The 23,308-nt window shown below is 48.5% G+C and overlaps 1 protein-coding gene across 1 annotated transcript in view; it reads right to left on the reverse strand.

Moving 5' to 3' along the window:
* agap1 (ArfGAP with GTPase domain, ankyrin repeat and PH domain 1) overlaps positions 1 to 23,308 on the reverse strand; it is a 50,115-nt gene continuing 26,807 nt past the window's right edge. The window contains exons 12-17 of the mRNA XM_076165892.1: positions 22,954 to 23,115; positions 16,823 to 16,977; positions 16,109 to 16,199; positions 15,804 to 16,026; positions 4,063 to 4,318; positions 1 to 3,960 (exon numbers count right to left, since the gene is read on the reverse strand). Of these exons, the coding sequence (XP_076022007.1) occupies positions 3,739 to 3,960; positions 4,063 to 4,318; positions 15,804 to 16,026; positions 16,109 to 16,199; positions 16,823 to 16,977; positions 22,954 to 23,115 (1,109 nt within the window). The 3' untranslated portion in view covers positions 1 to 3,738. The remainder of the gene's footprint in view (positions 3,961 to 4,062; positions 4,319 to 15,803; positions 16,027 to 16,108; positions 16,200 to 16,822; positions 16,978 to 22,953; positions 23,116 to 23,308) is intronic.

Consider the following 23,308-nt stretch of genomic DNA (forward strand, 5'->3'; position numbering starts at 1 on the left):
TGTATTTAGAAGCATTATTTTGTCTTTATTGAAAAGAGACACATTACAGTAGAGACTCTGTAGGTAGAATTTCTCAACAACGGTACTGTACAGCCAACAAAAACAACAATAACAATAATAATAACAATAAGAACAATAATGTGTCTGGATGATAGTTCATAATCATAATAATTAACATGGATGGACCGGGGTCGGAGAATGTACAAAACCTAGAGGGGAGGGGCTTTGTTCCTCCCTGACAGGGGGGGCGTTTATAAATAGTGTAATGGACAGCCCGGGGGTGGGCGGGGCTTAGAAGACGCTGAGGTAACACGAGACACGGCAGAGGCGGTTAAACCAAACGTTGACCATAACGAGGATTTTTTTTGTTTTGATTCAATAAAGTTTATGTACAAGTGAGGAGAACACTTCCTCCTCCTCTGAGCAGACGCAGTTTCTCTATGAGCGGGCGGTCGCTGCTTTTGCCATCTTGCATTTTTGCGTTCTCACCATCGGCAAATACATCGCCGTGCTGTTTGTCGCTTGCAAGAGTTCAGCCGCAGTAAGTGAGCCAAGGCTCCATGCGTTGCTTGTGAGTGGAGCGTTATAAGAAACTTTAACACTTTACTGCAAGAACCAGATCGCTCTGGAAACACGCTAACTCGCTAACGCGCTATTGCTAGTTTGCTCACTGGTAGCTGCTATATGCAGCTGAACATCCATTATGGGATTTTGATAACCAAAAATGTGACGGATGCTCGCAATCTAAACGTGCCCATAAATCACCAAAAAAGCAAAATGTACAAAGGAGCAGAAAGATGTGTGTTTAAGACGGACAAGCTGGATGAGCCTTAGTGCATTTGTGTCATAAATAAAAGGACGTTTCTGGGTTTGTAACGTCCCAGCAGGAGTCAAATATAAACACGCAACATAAAAACAACCACTGTCCACGTTTGAAACGCCAGCGACGCCTTGACAAACCAGAAGACTTGACTTTAGGGTTAAACGTTGTCTTCAATGCAATGAGGAGGTGAAATGTGGAGGGGCGTGGCCGGGGCGAGGCTGGGGAGCATGGCACATCGTACGACACGTTTCAGAGGTAAGGTAAAGGCAAAGGTAGGCGTTTCAGAAAAACTAAAAGATAAACAGGCAGCAGGACGATGGTTTAGTGTTCAAAGAAAGCAAAGTGAAGGTGCACGGGTCAGGCTCAGCTCTGTCGTTTCACGGTCGTCCTTACTGCAGTAATGTCAGTGTGTCTGAACTAAGCTCACTCACACGCACACACTCACACACATCAGGGAGTGACGCATTAAGGAATTTGCAGGTATATCATCTGATTACACATCAAAGCTTAGTGTGAAGTCTTAGCTGTGTCCCAAACGTGCTCGAGTGTTAGAGTGGGCTGTGAGCAGATCTATTATCTTTGAGTCCATCCGTAGTTAGTACGTTCATATTGTTGCAGGCTTAATAAACGAGTGCATAGAACAGACTAATACGGTCTGAGTGAGTAGAACCCATTTGGGACACGACAAACGTGACGAGCAGGAAACGACTTCTGAGCACGTAAACAACATTTAATTTAATCTTCACTTCTAGCTTATGGAGTTGTTACTGTGTGTTTCTGTCTAATTGAGAGTTATATATCTTATCAACCAGGTGAATGTTTTCTGTCCAATCAAATGGTAACATGAACCATGTGAAGCACCAGATAGTGTTGACAGCCGTTTCCCCAGAGGATGAAACGCAAAGAAGAGCAGGAATAAAGAATGAAAAACTAAAAAGATAAATTCCCTTTTTTCTCTCAGTGTAGCTTATTCTCACACTCGCTCTGTTTGCTTCTTAGCTGCTAAAGATTTCTCTATGTTTTTTTTTTCCATTTTTACATATAATAATTAAATTACGTTCCAGGGACAAAGTGGATTAAATGTGGTTAAGAATCGTCCAGGGGGTCACTCAGGCTCGGGGGTGGGCGGGGGGTTGGGGGCTCTTGGTTCAAGTTGCGTTAAACTTGGTCAATTCAGACAAAACAGGAAATATGTAAAGGATCCACACAAAAAACGGATCTAAGTTGCTGGATCTACAATTTCCATACGGACTGAAACAGATTTGTGGGAAATCAGCTCCCAACTTTCTATACCACAAACTTTATCATTTTATTTTTGTAAATTACGAAAAAAAGCTAAAGTTTTTGATCCTTCTTTCCAAGTTTTTACCGATAACCAGCGCTGGCTAGTGGCTTCTCTTGCTAACATTCCGGAACAATCATAATGTTGTTTATAAGTTTTTCTAAATTTCAGCAGTGAGGAAAATGATGAAGAAATGACAGATTTGTTTGTTCTGATCTTGTGAGTATGTGGGGCTGGGGGTGGGAGGAGGGGGGATATGTCCGTTCCCTGAGCCTGACAATAACATCTATACATTTAACAAATTTATACACCTGAAAAAAAAGAAAACAAAATCCCCTTATCGTGACTTTTTTAACCATTGGTCCAGCAATGCACAGAAAGATTCCAACAATATACACACTTCAGGAAAGAGGCCTTAAATAAAAAGAGAAAAAAAAGGCAAAAAGTGTTTAGGACATGCGATCTATCACTTTTTAAAATCTAAGAAATGAGCGGAATTTTCCTCTTCAAATTGTTTTACATCGAGATATTTTTCACATTGAAATAAAAAAACAAAATGTATCAGAGGAGGGGCGGGATTCACAGAATTCACTTTAAAAAAGCAGAGGTGTTAAAAGAGGGATGAAGAAGACTTGATCCCCGAGTCAAGAGTCGAGTTGTGACGAAGGTGAAGAAGACTGTGACAACGTGCTGTGTGTTCACCGCGGTGCAATGGCTCGACTCCCTCGTCGTCCGTTCACATTCGTCTTTCAGAATCCTGTTTAGTGTTCAAAGAGGAGATATGTTGCAGCAGGAAAGAGGGCGTGGCTTCATTTTCCGATGCAGATTGCAGCCCGGGGATTGGCTGCTGCGGGTGGAGACGTTGGTCTGTGATTGGTGAGTTGTGAGACTGGCCATGTAGTGATCAAACTTGTCCATGAGGAATGAGGTACGATGCCTGCGGGAACGGCACTGTCGCTTGCCGTCACGTGATTATTTCCCAGAATGCTTTGAGGAACAAACACTGTCCATTCAATGACGGGCTCACTGTAAAAATCTCCATTTTGTCAAAGGAATTTAGTCAAAAAATGTCTTAACGGTGAGAATATTTACAGGAATTCTCTCAAGCAGCAAATAATGATTATCCAGGTGATTGATTAATCTCAAATTAACAGATTAGTGTGTTAGCGAAATTCCTGAAATGTTGAAAAGTTGAATATTCTCACTGCACTCTCACATTTCAGACTTTCAGGACCCAGGGAAAGACTAAATGATTTGATAAGATGCAGATTTTCACAGTGTGAAGATTGCACCATAAGTGGGGTGATTGTGCACCACATTTCCCAGCATGCTTTGGGTTTTTTTCCCTGTCGGCAGAAGCTCTGGCGGCTCTCCCAAACGTCCTCTCAGGATATGTTCACCGACCTCGAGTCGTCTACAGTCTAACCGAGTCTTCGTGAGCCAAACGTGGCAGTGGTGGTTGTTGGGCAGGGACAGGGTGGGCGGGGCTTAGAGTCTTAACAGGAGTGCACAGGTAGTGGTTCCCAAAATGCAGTTCACTCAGGATTCTCCCAAATGGGGTTTCTTTGACCCCAAAGAGTTCAGGGGGAGGAGGGCGGCATGGCGAGGCAGGTGAAGGTGAGGGGGGGCGGGGTCATATGAGGGCAGCGCTCCCGGCGCTGCTGCAGCTGTTGTTGCGGTTGGTGTTGCGGCGCGACAGGTTGGGCGTGGCCATAAGCGGGTAGCGCTCGTCGGGGCAGCCGTACTGAGCGAGCGTGTCCACACATTCCTGACTGCTCTCCTGACTGCTTGCTTGACGGGCGTACGCCATGGCGCTGTTACCGTGTGCGTCCCTCGCCATCAGATCAACGCCGTACTGCAGGGGGAGGGGGGAAACAGTGCAAACCTTTATCACAGTCACAGTTATTATAAAGTTTATGCAGTTTGGTTGATTGGTAAACAGGAGCTGGTGCCTTACCCAGATGAGGAGCTGGGTGATCACCACGTTGCCCTTGCGACTGGCCAGGTGCAGCGCGTTGCGTCCGTCGCCCTCGCCGCAAGTCTCGTTGACCTCCTGGCGAGAGCCGTGAGCGAGGAGCAGCACCACGAGGCGCAGGTCCTCCTCGGCCGTGGCCCTGAGGAGCTGCTGGCCCAGAGAGAGGTCGGCGCCGGGCAGCGAGGCCAGGAAGAGGCGCTGCTCATACTTTGCCCTGATCCAACGCTCCCGCTCCTCCCTGAGAAACACCAGGATCATCAGTTTTCTTTGATTTTCTAAAACATTTTCAAACATTTTCTTGATTGCAGCGATTCGTCTTCTACAAAGTAAACTCTGTGGAACCATACATTTTTTACAGTGTAATCCCTAAAGCAGCCGGCCCCTGAGAGCTGAGCGCCCACCCAGAGGCGCCATGATCCCACCTAAAGTAAGACACAGAGTCCTGGTTCAGGTCCACAGAGACAGACGGGATCGTGGACCCCATTGTTGAACATTTACTCCTGATCTGTCTAATCCACTGCTGTGATCGGCCTAATCTGAGCCCAAAGCCTCCGCGTAAACACACACTCATTCACACAGCTGGATTAGTGCAGGATCAACTCCTGTATGGAGAAGAAGGGGGAGGGGTGGGGGGGATATGAGCTGCATCCCCCCCCCCCCCCCCCCCCCCCCTCCTTAACTACATGACAACACCTCCTGCAGGGGGTGAAGAAGAGGAGGAGGAGGGCCCAGGAAATGGAGAGGAGACACAAGAGTGGATCTCACTGAGCGATGCTTCCACTGTGAAATGACTCCACTCAAGTGTGTGTGTGTGTGTGTCTGTGTGTGTGTGTGTGTGTGTGTCATCAGCATAAATACCACTGCACAAATATCACAAGTAAATATGCTGCATTAATAAAAAGAAAAAAAGAAAGGTTAAACATTTTAGAAAATGTTTTTAGAAATGTGTTTGACACAGCAACAGGTAGGACGGAGATAGAGGAAGACGAGAGGACGGAGATAGAGGAAGACGAGAGGACGGAGATAGAGGAAGACGAGAGGACGGAGATAGAGGAAGACGAGAGGACAGAGATAGAGGAAGACAAGAGGACGGAGATAGAGGAAGATGAGAGGACGGAGATAGAGGAAGATGAGAGGACGGAGATAGAGGAAGATGAGAGGACGGAGATAGAGGAAGATGAGAGGACAGAGATAGTGAAGATGAGAGGACGGGGATAGAGGAAGACGAGAGGACGGAGATAGAGGAAGATGAGAGGACGGAGATAGAGGAAGATGAGAGGACGGAGATAGAGGAAGACGAGAGGACGGAGATAGAGGAAGATGAGAGGACGGAGATAGAGGTACACGGGAGGACTGAGGTGAAAACGGGAGAGGATCAGGACCTCAAACATGTGGTCAGAAGAGAGTGAAGCTTTGAGAGGAAGAAACAGAGTGCAGAGGTGAGGAAGAGGAGTGGCGGGCTGGTGTGGGAACCTGGCAGAATTTCATTAAGTCTCTTGCTGGACACTGGTGTGCGTGCGTGTGTGTGTGTGTGTTTTGGGGGGGTGTGGCTAGCATCACGGAATGTCCCAGGGGGCATTTCCTTCCTGCCCAGGGCCAGGAGAGAGTAGGGAGGCTGGGCAGAGACCACGGCCCAGAGCCCCCAAACAAAGCATGGAGGTGTCACTCAGTGTGTGTGTTTGTGTGTGTGTGTGTGTGTGCACTCAGCAGGGCTCTGCTCTTCTGTCTCAGGGAGGAAATGCGAGGCCTGGGCCCCGGGCACGCATGCCTTCCTCAGCCGCTGGAGTTGCTAAGGGCCCTGAGTGTGTGTGTGTGTGTGTGTGTGTGTGTGTGTGTGTGTGTGTGTGTGTGTGTGTGTGTGTGTGTGTGTGTTCCGGTGTGTCTACATCTGTTCCATTACATTAGTGGTGGAAGATGTGGTGAATCGTTTGTACTGGTGCAGCGTTCTCACATCAGCGCCTCCAGAAAACATCCTGCAGTTAAATATGGATTTAGTTACAGAACAGAACTAAAGTTTCATATAGAACGTCTCTAAATACTCGTTCTAATACGTTCTAACAAGACTCTTTGCCACAGATGTGTTGTATATTCTGCTCCGGCTTCAAAGTATCTGTGTCACAACAGGACCGGAGTCTAGCACTGCCAGCTAACGAGTCCTGAACATGCAGAGCTGTGCAGAGTGAAGAGGCTAATTGCACTAATTAGACTCTCAGCAGAGAAAGAATGTGTGTGTGTGTGTGTGTGTGTGACAGTACGCGACAAAACATGTGTCTGCGAATGCACACACCCACATTTTGGGTGTGTGTGTGTGTATGTGTCTTTTCACATCCTATTACACCACCAAGGCATGCTGGGTACATAATTAAGCATCGGTCGTGCTGAGATGGCTTTTGACAGTCTCACACACACACACACACGGACATAGACATGGACATACACACACACACACAAAGAAAATATGTCAAGAGGAAGCCAGAGGGGTTAAGATGAAAGCTGAGAGAGAGAGAGAGAGAGAGAGAGAGAGTGTGTGTGTGTGTGTGTGTGTGTGTGTGTGTGTGTGTGTGTGTGTGTGTGTGTGTGTGTGTGTGTGTGTGTGTGTGTGTGTGTGTGTGTGTGTGTGTGTGTGTGTGTGTGTGTGTGTGTGTGTGTGTGTGTGTGTGTGTGTGTGTCTCTCTACTGCCTCTATGATATCTAATGTGGATTTGTTATATTTGTCTGATGAAAGCACCACACAGGCCTACGTAAGACGACCTGTTGATTGACAGCTTCATCACCTGAGGCGATGTGGTGGCGGCGGCACTGATAAGTGGTGTCGGCGGCCGGTCGCCGTTGGAAACAGTGGGGCGGAATGCGTCTTTGTTAGGGGTCACTCAGGGACGAACACTGAGCCCACAGCAGCTTTTTTTAGGTTCACTGAGACGATTTCCTGTCTGTTGTCTGAGCCCGAGGACCTTGCACTGTGTGTGTGTGTGTGTGTGTGTGTGTGTGTGTGTGTGTGTGTGTTCCCCCTGAGCGGCTGCTTTGTCCGGTTGTGTTTACACAGAGCCGGGGTTTCCTGTCCGTCCAAAGCCAGAGGGTGTTTGGTTGGACCGCCTGCCCTCCACTGGATGTCCTACCAGCTGCTCCCCTCTCCTGTGTGTGTGTGTGTGTGTGTGTGTGCTTGCGTGCGCTTGCGTGCGTGCGCCTCATTATCATAATGACAATTAACCTTAAACATGAAAACTGACACAAGATTCTTAAATACTTGATGGTATTTTGATGATAATAAAGCAAAACACAGAAATCCTTGATAGTATAAAGTTTCCTATATTGTATTATTGTTATAGTTTAATATAAATAATAGTCCTATTACATAATATATAATATATAATAAAACTATCACAAAACAAATCATAACAATCTGTATTAGTTCTTTATCTTCTTTATCTGAAGTCCTTAATAAAGATAAAAAAAAGAACCAACAAAGAACCAATATTCACTCATTAATAATAATAATAATTTTAAAATTCTCTCAAGAAATTCGAAAATCTAACAAATAACAGAAAAACTCTGAAACAATGACAGCAAGATGACATCACAGTGCTGCTGCTACAGAGATGAATGAGCTCACATGACTGTTCAGCCTGTCATTAATTAAAGCCAGCAGAGTGCGTGTGTGTGTGTGAGTGACACAGTGTTAATTATCCCGTAATTAACAGATTAATGGAATGTTGGAGCGTGAATAAGAGCAGCAGATTTCTGTCCGAGCTAATGTGCTTTTAAGACGAATCGCCCAGACAAAAGGAGCCAGCGTGTAAATATCACTAACTGAGCTTTAATGTTCACCACAAACATGCAAGGCTTAATTTGTTTTACCTTTCAATTTATACTTTATTTATATCCTAAAGAACATTGTTTTACTGCAAAAGCTGGTTTTATTCTTTCAATTTGCAATTTAATTTTTGTTTTCTATTTCGTTCCTTATTTTTGTTTTTTTTACTTCATCGATTTTTTTATTTAATCTTTTCAATTTTATATTTTAAATGCAATGATTTTCTTTTATATTCTTTTAAAATTGATGGATGTTGGATATTAATATATTTGAGAATTGGATCTCTTCTCTGTAATATTTTATGACAATATGTGTAACTTTAGAGGGTTACAGAAGGAAGAGAGAAAGAGGGAAAAAGAACAAAAGAGAAAGAAGAGAAGAGGCTGAAATCAATTAGCCTTCCTGAGCGAGTCGTTAGCCGCCCTTGGATAGCCACAGATAATTAAACGGAGGGTGGTGGGCTGAAAAAAGGTCCGGGTGGGGAGGGCGGGGGGTGCTTGGACTGAATCAGATGGAGATGGAGGGGTTAACAGAGAGAAAGAGTGCGAGAAAGAGACAATGGAAAAGAGAGAGAAAAAAGGGAAAGGGAGAGAGGGAAGAAAGAGAAAAGAGAGGAGCAATGAGCCAAACTGATGAGGAGATCTGAGCAGAGTGCTTCAATGAGAGAGAGAGAGAGAGAGAGAGAGAGAGAGAGAGAGAGAGAGAGACACACACACAGACAGAGAAAGAGAGGCCGAAAGAGAGACAGAAAGAGAGAGAGAGAGAGATCAGTGCTGTCATGTGGACCAGACACTGAGTGAATGTGGTCGATGATGATGGAGAGGAAGAGGAGCTCCATGAGTCCTTCCTATCTGTGCAGAATCAAGAGGGAGATGAGGAAGAGTGAACTGTGCTTAAGGGTCAAAGGTCATAGCCGTGTTCATGAACCCACATGCAGCATAAATGTGTCTTTGTTAGACTTTGTGTCCACAATCTCTGAGCAGAAGAGACGATGGCGTTGAGGGCGGCGGCGACCCTGTGAGGGTTTTGCGGCTCCACTGACATTTCCTGCTAGATTATGAGGCTGCAGATGAGTGGAGCTGCCTGACTGAGGAGGACGAAGAGGAAAAGGAGACCAAAAGGAGTAAGAAAGAAAGAAACCAAAATCTGACAAAGTTGTGTGACGTTTTGGTGAAAGTGAATGAACGTCACACACACGCTCGCCTACACAACGCTGCACCGGACTGGGAAGCATCAAAGTGCTTCCTCCCCTCTGCAAAGCTGTAAACACTCGGGGTGAATAAGGAAAATTTGCAAATGGTATTTTCTATCAAGTGCAGATGTTTACCAGCCGGCTGCGGCTCCTGGTGAACCCATTCAATCCCAACGCATTACTGCAGACGCATAGAGACTCTGCTGCTGCGCGCCGCCCTTTGCTTCATTCTATCCACAATCTGCCCAATGAGCAAAGAGGCCAAAGGGTTTGAGAAGGAGAGGAGGGGCGGGGGCGGCCTGTGTGTTGTGTGTGTGTGCGGGGGGGGGGTTACAGATTCATTTGTGCTCCAGGCCCAGGCCCGGGCCCAGGCCCCCCCCCCCCCCCGCTGGCTCACGGCGGACGGGAAAACAGCGGCAGAAGACGGACGGAGTCACGCATGTAGACAGATCCTTATTTATTTCTTCATTATTAAAAGCGGAGGAGCAGGGCTGTGTGTGTGTGTGTGTGTGTGTGTGTGTGTGTGTGAGGTTAATCTGATGATTCAGGCATAAAGAATGTGCATTTAGTTTGTGCTTTTAGGCCGCATTAGCATAACCTCGCCGCGATGACAAACGATGAATGGCGCGGTGATTGGCTCGTGTCAGCCGGCTTAATGTCAATAGTAAATTGGAGGGCTTGTTAGGCGAGTCGGGGGACGCGGATCCAGCGGCGGCGAGGCAGTCATGTACAAAATAATGTCTATTAGGACTAATTTAATCAAGACCTCCCTTTTACAGATGAATTAGAATGTAGGGGCCAATTATTTTCCAACGTTTGCAGTGGCCCTGTCTATCAGGAGGCTGTGTGTGTGTGTGTGTGTGTGTGTGTGTGTGTGTGTGTGTGTGCGTGCGTGCGTGCGCGCAATTTAACATGCAGGCCGAGGGACTGGCTCCTATCAGCGGGGGCTGTAGATAATGGCGGAGAGATGATGGCGGGCGGGTCGGCTAGTTAACCAACGCAGATGAAACGGAAGCTTCAGCCTGCACACGCGGGATCTCACAGGGGGCAACACACACACACACACACACACACACAGTGGAAATACAAACTCGTGGTATAAAGTTATGTCCGTATTTTCCTTTGCATTGAGATGCTAACTAGGAGTGGGCGGGGCATATATGAAAAGTGGGCGGGGTCGTCACAAACCGCTGTCTGTCATAATTCAGGCTCCTCAGGATTTCACCATTTTGCATTGCCAATTTTCTGAATTTTGCAGCAAATTTAGCCATTTTCTTCCAAATAATCCGAACTGTTTGTCCTATTATCTGCATTCAAAGTTTAAATCAACATGACAAACAAACACAAACAATACGAATAAAGCAACCTTCATTTCCTTGTGTCACTAGGCATTGCGATATCTGACACATCATCAATATCGTAATCACCTAATGTTAACATCCGCTACTTTAGACAGATTGACTCCATCTGTTGCCATGGCAGCCAGACTGAAACATTCCGGTGCAGCCTGATAATCAGCTGATACAACACTCTGCTTCATCTTACACCTATTAACAATCTCTTGTGCGACTGATGCGGTAAAATGGAAATTCTGCAGCATTGTGGGAACATGAGGGGTTAAGTTGAATTAGCATTAAACTCCACAAGCGCAGAATCGCAGAAAGCTAAAGAATCATGTTTACAGTCAGGAAGCTGTAGACACTGAGAGGAGGTTTGAGGATAGAGAGACAAACTAATACACTGTCTGATGAGGTGAAATGTGTGTGTGTGTGTGTGTGTGTGGGGGGGGGGGGGGGGGGGGGGGGGGGGGGGTTAGGGGCTGTGATTTGGCATGTGTCCATCTCCAATCACACCAGTCCAATCTGTGTTATGATCACAGAATTACGAGGGGAAGGGTGTGTGTGTGTGTGTGTGACTGACACGCGTTTAGGTTCTATGGGGTACGAAGCATTGCTGCCCCCCTCCAACCCCCCCCACCATTCCCTCTGACCCTGGGGGGCAATTATGTGGTGATGCGAGCCCCCCGTCCCTAGCTGCTTCCTCCCCTCGGCAGCCCCATCTGGTCCCCCGAGTCCAATCCTGCCGCCGTGTCGGGGGGCGTCCGCCGCACCTGCACCCCGGCCCCCAGATTAAAAGCTCCTGGTCTAATTTTAAATCTGTTAGCGCTGGCCTTCTCTTAGGGGGGAACAAGACTGATCTGTTCCCATAAAGGGCCCTCATTCGCCCCCCCCTTCTCCTGGCTCCCAGCGCCACAGACCTGCTGCTGAATTATTACTGGCCAGGCATTCGTCATGTGGGGCCGGTTGTTAAGTGCGGCGATATGTAGCACAGAACCCCCCGGCCCCCCTCGCGCCCATGGTCCTGATCTTTCTGCTGTTTAATTAAGGTGTGGCACCCTGGTACATGTCTCGGCCTCCTGCTATTGTTCAGATGCACGGTAACCCAAAATAAAGACGACCAACCAAAGCAAAGCGGCTTTAAAAGAACAGAGCATTCTCTTGACTCTACTACTCCAGTGAGCTGCGTTGTTCTCTCTCGTCCTGCAGGTTTTATGGTAAAAACTGTAAAATAATTAGCTTTCATCTCCGTGTGTAGACTTGATTAACAGCCATAATCTGAGTGTGCAGCAGCAAACTCAACAAGCTCTTACAGTCACTGTGACCTCAGAGCTTTAAGCAGCAGAAGTGACTAAATAAGATGGAGATTTCTGCTGTGAATTATGGTCCAGAGAGATGCTGCTCCTGGAGGACAGAGTGCCAAAGGTCACAGGCTGGCAGAACAGGAAGTGAGAGGGGCGAGAACACGGGATGCCAGAGGGATAGAGGAACATGGCCGCCAAGCGCCTCGTCCGGCGCTGTGGCCAGGAGGCGGGATTAGCGTGGCTGTCACTTCCTGTCCGCTCGGGCCCGCTAACATGCTCGTCAAACAGCGCCTGAGCTGGCTCCGTGTGGCTGGTGGTGACGCTCCGCTCGACACATAATTAAAACGATGAGCCGCGGCGCCAAGAACACAGCGCCGAAGGTGGCCGCAGAGCCAGCCACCCCCCCCGCACCCCCACCCTGACGGGCAGCGTGCCCAAACTTAGCAGGCCCGTCAGCGGTGGCATCAGCTGGGGTGCTGCGCCGGGCGACCACGCCAGCTGAGGTGATGATGGCTGACCACAGGCAGCCAGAGGTTAATGGGAACGTTTAAAGGACGGCAGAGTCTTTTAGTGGTTTGTAACTGGAGGAACGAAACCAAACACACTGCAAAAAATATCCTTCCATGAAAATCGTTTTGTTTGTAACTCCACCAGGAAACCAGGGTTTGAGTTGCTTTAGGCATCAAACAAACAGCAAGTCCTGTGACATCACACACAACAAACCACATGAGCCCATGTAATGTAGATAATATATAAAATAATGAGCTTAATTAGTGGGTAGCCTGGATGGAATAACAGAGTTTGAGCAGCATGTGGCGTGTGTGTGCAGTGCAGCCTGCTGGTGTGAATGAGCGCCGAGCCGCTCGTGGCTGTGGGCAAACGAAATGAAAGGAGAGGAAGACGAAGATAAAGAGATGGTGACAACATTTGGAGACGGCGGGCTCGGCCCTGTCAAATATCTCATTGGACGGGGGCGTCGCCATGGAAATGAGGCGCGATCGCTCCCGACATAATTCCTCCCTGCGGTCGGGCGGCGGAGTCGACAGGGGAGGAGGACAAATGGAGGTGTTTAATACTGACGGCCGGACTAATACGCATCACTCTCTACCTCCTTTAACCCGCTCCCTCGCTCCATCCATCCTTTCCTTCCTCTTTCCATCTCTCGCCGCTTCCTTCTCCTCTGTCACTCTCTCTTCTTCCACCTCCCCTTTTCCTCATCTCCTGTTCATCCTGACTCCCGTCTCCTCTCCATCTGGGTCAGATTTATTCCTCCCTCTCTCCGTCTACTCTTCCTCTTTCCTCCATCTTTTGCTTTGCCTTTTCGCAATGTATGAAACTGCTGAAATGTGATTCCGACACATCTGGTCGATCCACTGACTTTCCTCTAGCGCCACCAGCAGGTCAGACATAATGAAGTGCTGCACGTGGACAGAGATCTGGACGTGATCTCCATTTTCATCTGGCCTCTCTCCCTCCCTCATTCTGTTTTCCTCAGTGTTGCCACGGCTCCCTTGGCTCATCCCTCCCCCCCCCAAACCCCCCCAGACCTCCAAACAGGACCTAATTGGGGGGTGAGAGTGGGGGGCCAGACCTTGACAGACAGGAGGTCAGCGTAATTGCTGCTGGCCATATTTAACATTAAGATAATCAGGCCATTAATTACCCTTTGGATCATTAAATCAGCCACTTGCAAAATGAAATTTCGGCCTCTATTACTCACTTGAGAGACCACGAGGGGAGGGCATTTTTCCATCTATCAGCCCCCCCCTCCCCCTAACCCCCCCTCCTTCTCCCTCCCGTCCTCCTATCCCTCCTCCTGCCTGGACAAAGCCTCCGTCCGCCTTCACTCTCACCACGTCGTTCCATCCTCATTCCCCTTTTCTGTGTTAAAACATCAACGACTGACTCAATCTAGATCGTAGATCATTTAAAAGATCAAAAGAAAAGGTTGATGTTAGGATATTAGATTAAAGGCACTACACAAAATGTCTCTGTCCACTCTGACGTATTAAAAGTCGGATATATGAGGAGAAAGCTCAATTAAAGCAGAATCATCATCTCTTGAGCTGTGAAACCTGGAAAATAAACCCAATTGCAACATAAATGTCACTCACATGTTTGATATTTACATGTGATGGTGATGTCGACTGTGATGTTGTTATTGACATGTGCACAGCGTTCACGTGTTTTGGTGTTTGCGCGTGTGATGCAGGACGTTTTGTTATTCAAGCTGTGAGTGTAACGCCAGCTTCTGCAAATCATTTTATCATTTCGGGAAGTCCATAAAGCTGTCAGAGAGACGGGGCGAGAGAGGGAGAGAGAGAGGGAGAGCGAGAGAGAGGCAGAGAGACAGTGAGAGAGAGACAGAGAGAGACAGAGAGAGAGAGAGAGAGGGAGAGGGAGAGAGAAAGATATAGAGAGAAGGGAGAGAGAGAGTAAAATGTTTCAGATCAAACTAACCAACATTGAACACGATCACCTTCACTACAACTACTGCTGAGAGAGAGAGAGAGAGAAAGAGAGAGAGAGAGAGAGCAAGAGAACAAAGGAGCAAGAGTGCAAGTGAGAGGGAGAGAGAAAAATGAGAGAAGGAGCACAAAGACAGAAAGTGTGAAAAAGATTTATGGAGGGGAAATGGCAAACAGCAAACCATTTAAGAAATGGACTGATAAATGCTATTGACGAGGGAGAGAGAGAAAGAGGGAGGGAGAGAGAGGGAGAGTGTGTATGTATGTGTGTGAGCGGCAGAGCGTTTTTGGTTAATTGACATCATATTGACCTCCTCCTCTTCCCCCTCCTCCTCTTCCTCTAATCTCTTCAGGATGGAAACATGCCTCCAAATACATAAATAAATAACAACATGAAGAACAATAAAAGCATTAGTGCTCTGATGGAGGGGCGCTAATGGCACGTCAATATGTGTGTGTGTGTGTCAATGTTCCTTCACGCCTGTGTGGGTTAACACGTGTGTCTCATGGTGTGTGTGTGTGTGTGGTATCACCTTTCTTTCTTTTTCTAGTTAACATCTAGAGCAGCACCCTCAGTATGGACGTTATTAGTTAGTTTGGTCTCAAAACGTTATGCTAGCTAGCTTTAGATCCTTGTGTCTCTCACAATAAACCACCTCAACACGCAGATTTATGCTGAATCATCGTGAGTTGAATTTAGCAAATGTCTGCTTAGCTTCATTCTTTTGTAAGCTAGCCAACATTACAGTAAACTGTGGCTGATCTAATCAGGCTGACGGTATGTTAGCATGACGTCCAGTTCATTTATGTGTGACTGCTGCAAGCCTCTAAGCTAGGCTGTTAGCTAATGTTGGTCAGTTAGCAGCTCGTTCTGTTCGCTGACATCAATAAACAAAAATGTAACAATAGAAGGAAAAATGGTGAAATGTTTAAAAGATATATATTCCAGTAGAGAAGAGAAGTAGCTGCATCTCTCTGTGTTTGTACACTGTATATGTGTGTGTGCGTCCACGTTTGAGTGTGTTTTAATGTGGTGAGTAATTATAAGGTGCTTCTGTTGACTAATGAGCGTTCGGGGGACTGGGGTGTGTGTGTGTGTGTGTGTGTGTGTGTGTGTGTGTGTGTGTGTGTGTGGAGTCGATCTTTATGCGGACGGCAGTCGGCTCTAATTTGTTATGATGGCTGCTGGCTTCCCAGAGCTGAGACCACCGATAATTACACACACACACACACTCATACACACAAACACACACACAACTATCAACACTGGCGTCACGCTAAAGTTCACCGATCTGTTACCATCCCCCTGTACTACAAGACAGCTCACTGTCCATCTCTAATTACAACGCACACACACACACAATTCTAAAGCCATCTCCCCCCCAACAGGGCAAACCTCTCCCTGGTGTCACCTAGACTGAAAGCCCCCCCTCTCCCCCTATCTACAGCTGGAAGAACTGCAGCAATAAAGATCATTTCCTCAACAAACACAAACAACCCGACACATAAATGAACTGAATAATAGAACGTGTCAGTAAGTGTTGTGATGTCGTGACGAATGATCTTAGCGAAAAGGCTTCGGTGAGGAAGTGTGCAGCAGCGGTGGCGTACCTGCTGGCGTCGGGCCCCGGTTTGAGGCGTCCCTGTGTGTTGGCCTCCCACACGCCGTTGGCCAGCTCGTTGCCGATGCCAGACATGACCTTGATGAGCTCCAGCGGCCACTCGTCCAGGTCCAGGGAGCGCACACGGGACAGATGCGTGCCAAGGTTACGATGGATGCCCGAGCACTCGATGCAGATCAGGGCGCCCAAGTTGAGGCTCGCCCAGTCTGGGTCTGGAGGTCAAGAGATGGTTGATTACTTCAAAGGCTAAATGCATGGTTTAAATAAACTCATTATACATTCATCAGTTCTCACTCTGTGCTTCACAGTCGACACAGCGACTGTTCCCTCGCATGCTCCGGACCGTCTGCAGAGCCAAAGCTTCCGTCTGACTGGTGAGACGAGACTGCAGGGAAGGAACAAAACAAAATTTATTCAGATAAATGTTACACTTTAATGGAAGGAGAGAAGAAATAAAGGAAAAGTCCTCAAATTTTGCTTTGGTGAAGACGAAAGCAGCAACTCCAGAATCCACACACACACACACCCACGCACAGCACAGGTGTGAACAGATGTGTTATGCAGTTTCAGGCTTAACAAGCTAATGTTGGGGTACGAAGGAGAAACACGGCAAACAAATGGAAATGGGGGGAAGGGGGAGGGGGCGTCTGTGGGTGGGTGGGGAGCAGTAAAAGGTTTTAGTGGAGCTGGATTGGTCAGAGCCTGAGGCGTAAACACAGAAGGTCCAGACCGAGAGCCGAGCAACGACTGCATGTGCAGGTGGAAAATGGCAAAGCAGATACAGTAATTACCTGCTGTAATTATACCAGTGTGTGTGTGTGTGTGTGTGTGTGTGTGTGTGTGTCAGCAGGTCTGTGTGCCTTTCAGAGGAAAATTGTGAGTGTATTTCGACTCAAGTACAGCTTGAGATTAGACTAGCACGTCACATTCAGAATGAGAAGCTACACATACACATACACACACACACACACTCATGTTGTTAGAAACATGGAGGTTTTGCTGGTCCACCTTGTTCTTGCTGCTCTCGCAGGACTGCAGGCTGGCCAGGATCTGGCTCTCGATCACCTGGACCCAGGCGTCTCGCTCCTCGTACGTCGTGGCCTCAAAGTGCCACGTCTGGCCCGTCAGAGACACGATGGTGAACTCAAAGTTCTCCTCTTGTTCTGGTGGAGGACAAACACAGAGAGAGGGAGGAGATTTAATACAGGAACGCAAACACTTGGGTTGAAAACAGTTGCCGACTACAGTGCCTTGCTCAAGGACGGCGGCTGGTACAAACATCACATACTAAGACTGCAAACGTTACTTCACTCTGTCCCACAGACACCTGCTCTTCTGGCCCCGCCCCTGGTGACCTCAGTGACCTCATCCAGCTCCGCCCACCACCCGCCCCAGGCCAGGATGTCACCCAAATTATGGGGCCCCGTACCCCCTTAGGGCCGTGAACCGTCGGGCCCTGTCCTCCGCTGACATGTCGGAGGCAGAGGTCAGTCATTACAATCAGGACACATGGATCCATTACCCACAATCCCCTAACAGGTTAAGAGGACAATCAGGACTCAATTAGGTCTGAGAGTGAAGTGAAGGACGACAGAAACATCTCTACAGATTGACATATTAAAGAAAACATAACATAACAACACAAATCTGTTTGGATGTGATCGGGGGAAGTTTCCCAGATGATCAGAAGGATTTAAGGAACAATATTAACTTTAAACCTGCTGGATTCCATGAAAACTGAAGCTTATACTGAATGTGAGGCTTGAAATGAAGAGACAATGATGACATGGAAAGAACAAACTGGAGGGAAGAACGTGCTCTGCGCCGGTGCTCCTGCACTTCAGCTTTAAAGGAATGCCGGCGCTCCTCTTTCGGCACATTTGGAAGCCGTTAGAGAGTGAACAGAGATGGAAATGGAGGTGAAAAGGGAGCAGCACAGATCAGACAACAAGCAGCTTCTGTTTACAATTAGCCCCAGAGAGGGGGGTTGTGGGTAATCAGTTAATCAAAGGACAGCCTGGAGCTGGGCTGCTCGTGCCTCAGTATGTGGGGTTCACTTCCTCTACAGATGCACCTGAAGGGGGCGTGACCAGGATTTAGAGGAAATGTCTAAATCTTAATAGGCAAGCAAACAAACAAGTCATCGGTGCATATGAAGGTCATGACCTTTGTAATAATGGCGTCAGAGTGGCGGATTCAGGGCAGAGAGGCTCTGAGAGAAGCTCAGCTCCACGATCGGTCGCAGCTCTTTGTGTGCAGCTGGATGACGTGCGGCGAGGAGATGAGCCGTTTATATCAGCGGTCACGGCGAGGGAGCGACCGTTTGCTCCGTCATTTGGCTAATAGGCCCCCTATCTGAGATCAGCCGGGCCTGAGTTGTTGCCCTCCGGCTTCCGTCGCGTTCCGAGCGGAGGAGGAACTGGGACGATAGAAGGAAGAACCCCGGAGCCGGAGAGGACAGAGACATTAAACACACCCCGTCTGACCAAAGCGTCTCTGCTGAGGTGCATTCTGGGTCACTTGCATCTGTTTGTGGCTGCAGGCTGCTGATGAGTCCAATCGGATTCGTTTTTGTTAATTAAAGCGACTGTTTACAAGAGCTGCTTAATGGCTCAACACTAATCTGCCTTTTATGGTTTTGGCAACTGACACCGGACAAACTGACGACGTGTCTGCTGTCACTCACGCGGCCATAACAGTGGAGCGTCCCTGCTGTTGCCATGGTTACCTGAGCTGTGACTTAAGATTTGTTGTTAAATTACTGAACAGAAGGACGTCTGGAGAGTCCCAGTACGACTTTAACAGAGGATGTGTTTGCCGAGCGGCGGTTAAGTGTTTCCTGTGTTGTACTGAACGGCACCGTGAGCCAGTTTGGTGGATTCGGCTCTTGGGGGCCGCACTGCGCTGCGCTACGCTCATCTGCCTTAGAAAGGCGGCCCACCCATCGAGCGCCGGCTGAGCCCTGCGGGGTCAAGAGCACACATCCCATCATAATTAAATTCCCATGATTCTCTGTTTTCGGGGAGTGGGAGGGGGTTTGGCTGCGTGACAATTATGGAAAGCAACAATCCAGAAAGGGCCCCGCCTCCTCGCAGAGTAAATTAAATGCTGTTTCTGGATTTAAATGCTGATCCCTCCCCACCCCCCCGACATGCATGCTGACCACGCAGACTAATGAATAAAATAAGGGGGGGGGGGCGGACTGGGACCCCTCACACAGCCTGGATTCTTCCTATAAACCTCCACAACACAAACTTCCACTGGATCTCTGAAGCTGATACCGACACAATTCAACTACAAACCACAGCTGGAGCAGCAGCTTCCAAACGTGTCGAATAGGAAGTAATCCTCATGATGTCATAGAGTCTGCACAGCGCCCCCTACAGCCACCAAAACTTTTCATGCAGTTGTTTTTACGTAATGCCTCACATGAGCAGTAAACTGGATCTAATGTGGTAAAGTGGTGGAGCCCAGTGCAGGAAATGAAGTCTAACAAAGCTAAGATGCCTCCTTGTTCTAGATTCCGGCCATAAAAACTCAAATAAGAGACAGAAACCACGATTTGTAGTGACGATGAGCTTATGGGAATGGGATGAACTCTCCTGTGATCAACACATCACTGAGGGGGGTCTGCTCCAGGAGGGTCCCACAAAGTCACTCTGTCCGCAATCTCAAAGTGGACAACAGACTGAACTCCAGGGCCGAATCAGAACCGTAAACAACCCCAAAATCCTCCTGTGTGTCCCCGGTTTCCGCCCTCTGCGTACTGGCGCGGGAGCAAATGTATGCATGGGAGAGTGAACACACACTCACACAGCCAGTCACCTCTCAGTATTGGTAATTACCGCCACCGCTCTCGGCTACTGTTGGCGACATTCACACAGAGAGGTGGCGCCGAGGCAATTTGTGAACTCTGACACCGGCAACCTTTAGCTGCAAAAACACTACACACCAAATATATACAGCATTTACAAGAAGAGGGGGGGGGGGGGGGGGGCAGCACATGCATACAAGCTGATCATCCGGGGTCTGAGGTGTGGAGTCCACCCGCCGGTGTGTGTGTGTGTGTGTGTGTGCGTGTGTGCGGGCCTCTGACGGAGCAATGAGAGGGGAGGCGTGAGGGAGACAAAAGGGGCCTGGGGAAACACAAATTAAAAGCCTTAAATGTCAGCGCACACAGTATTGCTTGGCGACACAGGTCATTACTCCACATATTATTTGCAGCCTTTTACAACATTAATAACCTGGAAAATATTGCAGTGGGATTGTCCCCAACTCTCTCTGAGAAGAAATATGTGTTTCTATTTTTTTGAACGAGTACACGGTAACAGAGGAAGAGATGCGAGGCGAGTCGGAAGGGTTTAACCCATCGCTCGCTGCTGGTTTGTTGGGATTTTGCAGATGATTGAAGAAACAAGAAGAAGAAGAAGAAGAAGAAGAAGAAGAAGCCGACAGGACGCCAAAGGATCTGAAGTTTGGAGTTGCTTATCTCAAATGCTGCAGGTTCAGCTTCTGTTCTGTGTGAATGTGAGCACAGGAGTCTCAAGTCAAAGACTGAGGAGTCAAATTGTCCTGAGAATTTAATGCCAGAGTCAAAAGTCAACATGAATTCAGATTATTATGACTTGATCTTTCTGTAATGGTTCCAGTCTCAGGTCTGTGTTGAGTCCAAACCACTTGAGTGACCTGAGTGTTACTGTCACTGTGAGTGGGATCATCAGGGCTCTGAACAGAGATGAAGTGTGTGTGATGGAGAGACGTGCAGCTGGTCATACAGGTGTTTCCTTTCACAATAAAAGCCTCTGTGTGGTTTTCAGATCTGCTGATGAAAGACAGAGGGATGTTTGGTCCTAACTGAGATCAAACCAACACTTTACAAAAAGATCATTTGATTTGCTCCGCACTGTGGCGCGGCTCTATGACCCCGTGACCTCTCCGCCTTTATTACACTGCGCCGCACTCAACAGCGAGGCCTCTGTGATATTTACTCACCCCGAGGCCATGGGTAGCATTTACAGAGGATGGAATAAAGATGGCTGAGGAAGAGGAGAGGCTGGATGCTCACTCCGTAAATGTGACCTTCGTCACATCGCAACACTCACACACAGTCATTTTGAATGAGCTCATTTCACTTTCAGTTCAACTAACAAATCAATCAGAAGTCGTTTATTTCCCTCAAACTGTGTCACTTTCCCATCATCCCTCAGTCCAGCCACACACACACCTGCGCTGTGAGTGTGACTGGCTCATTGTGTGTGTGTGGGGTTAAGCGGGTCGACGGGCCTCGCTCCACCTCAGGGGTCAACATGGGACGTCAGGGGTCAAACAGGTGGAACACAAAGAGGCCCAGTGTGGAGCCCAGGTGGCCGCCGGGCTTCGTCTCAGTTTAGCTTCAGTTTGCGTTTTCTGATCCACGCTGTGACCAAAATGCTTCACACACTTGACCCAGAACTGAAGACGGACGCAAATTTTAATTCTATGACTTGCGGTTCAGGTAGTTTAAGCCCCAAAGCTAAAGGCGGTTATTACAGCGCCACCATCAGGCGGACACAAGAGCGGACTGAAGGATTTGATCTCTTCCATAACGCACAGATCTCTCCTTGTCTAACACACCTGTTGTCAGGAATGTGGTGACACGGTCGAGTAATCAAAGCAGATTTAGACCGAACCTCACAGCGGAATGTGTGTGTGTGTGTGTGTGTGTCAAGGGGGGGGATCGGTATCAAACGACAGCTAGTTAACAAGAACTGCGGGCAAGACTGTGATCAGCAGGGCGCTCTATGAGAGAGTGTGTGTATATGTGTGTGTGTGTGTGTGTGCATTGCTGCGGTCCTACCTGGGGGAGCTCGGTCATGGAGGGCGGTCCCCCCTCATGAATTAAAGCGGCTCGGGCTCTGACACGCAGATACTTCACCCGGTCGCCCGGCGTGACAGGCGGCGGCCCAGTGAGCGCCGCGTGCTTAATGGCTAAATTGGGAAGACTGTTACTAATCGCTTATTGAATAATGAAAGTGACACAGCTGATAAAAGATTTCAATACGCTGGATTATTTATAATATTTCACTTAAGCCTCCCCTCGCCCCCCCCCCCCCCCCCCCCCCCGCACCGCTGATGAATGGGAGGGCTGCGGCGGAGCTCAGGGAGCGGCTGACAACGCACGGCGCCGACGGAAAGTGTGCAAGTAACGACAGAGGGAAAAAAAGATGAAGAGGAAGAAGAGGAGGGGAGAGAGGGCGGAGGGGGAGGAAGGAGGGAGGGAGGGGGAGAGGAAGGAGAGGAAACGGGGGAGCGGAGGAGGGGAAAGTGAAGGAAAGAAAGGAAGGAGAGGAGAGGAGAGGAGGGGGAAGGAGAGATGAAAGAGGGGGAGCATCTATCCGTCACTCTGACAGCCACTTGTCTTGTCAGCTGCTTGATGGAGACTCGCATTACACATCTGCTGCCACACTCACATCTGTTCAACCACAGCCAGCCCCACATGTGTGTGTGAGTGTGTGTGTCTGTGTGTGTGAGACCACAAGTGCAACCTTTCACAGGTTTATGAGTCAAACACAGAGTCGATGGTTAATTCTCAGAGTGAGAGGGGAAGGAAGAGGAAACACTATATTATAATATTGATATCGTCCAATAGGAAGGGCAACTTTGTGGAAATGCAGTGTTTTGGTTGGCTACTGACAAATCTCAGCTTCAGCAGACAGGTTGGAAATCCTAAAACAGATGAAATGTGACTGATCCTGTGGCCTCCTCTTCCTCTCCGTGAGGCGAGGGGACGTCCTGACAGCGTGGGAGGAGTTCCCAAAGACGAGGGGACAAACGGACGGATGAGGAAAACAAAACGTGAGCCGGAAGAGCGAGCGAGCGAGCGGGGATGAAGAGGTGAGGGGCTGAGGGGATGACAGGATGGAGAGGTCCTTCCCTCTGAGCGGAGGTCAAGGAGGCTCGGAGGTCACATGGCTGCATTTCCCAACCCGGAGCTGTGTATTCCATCATGATAGAGCCGATGGAATACTGGAGTCTGACACTTTGTCTCGTTTGTTCAGACTTTCTTTCTTTGAGGAGGGCAGAGCCAAGGGTGGGGAAACGGAGGTGTGAGGTGGGAGGAAGGGTGGATGGGTGGGGGGGGTGGGGTGGGATGGCGTTACCTTCTGCAGTACCAGAGAGTCCGTCGGCTTTGAAGTTGCTGGTGCTCTTCTTCCTGCGGTGCTTCTTGCGGTTGGCGTGCGGCGACGGCGGCGGCTCAATCTTTGGACTGGTGGTGCTGGAGATGCTGGGACTGGAGCAGACCGAGTCGCCCAGGCCCGTATCTGAGAGGGGGAGGGAGAGAGAGAGAGAGAGAGAGAGAGAGAGAGAGAGAGAGAGAGGCTTTAACACATGTTCTGTGGGTCTTATCAGGTCCAGTCTACAGACTAATGACCTGAAGGGTAAACATCACCAAAAATGCTCCAACATTCAAACAAGTCTCGAGTCACAAGTCATTTTGTGTGTTTCCATGGAAAT

Source organism: Genypterus blacodes, unplaced genomic scaffold (genome assembly GCF_046128005.1).
Source record: "Genypterus blacodes isolate CSIRO-AG114 ecotype Tasmania unplaced genomic scaffold, CSIRO-AGI_Gbla_v1 ptg000152l_1, whole genome shotgun sequence".
Lineage (NCBI taxonomy): Eukaryota > Metazoa > Chordata > Actinopteri > Ophidiiformes > Ophidiidae > Genypterus > Genypterus blacodes.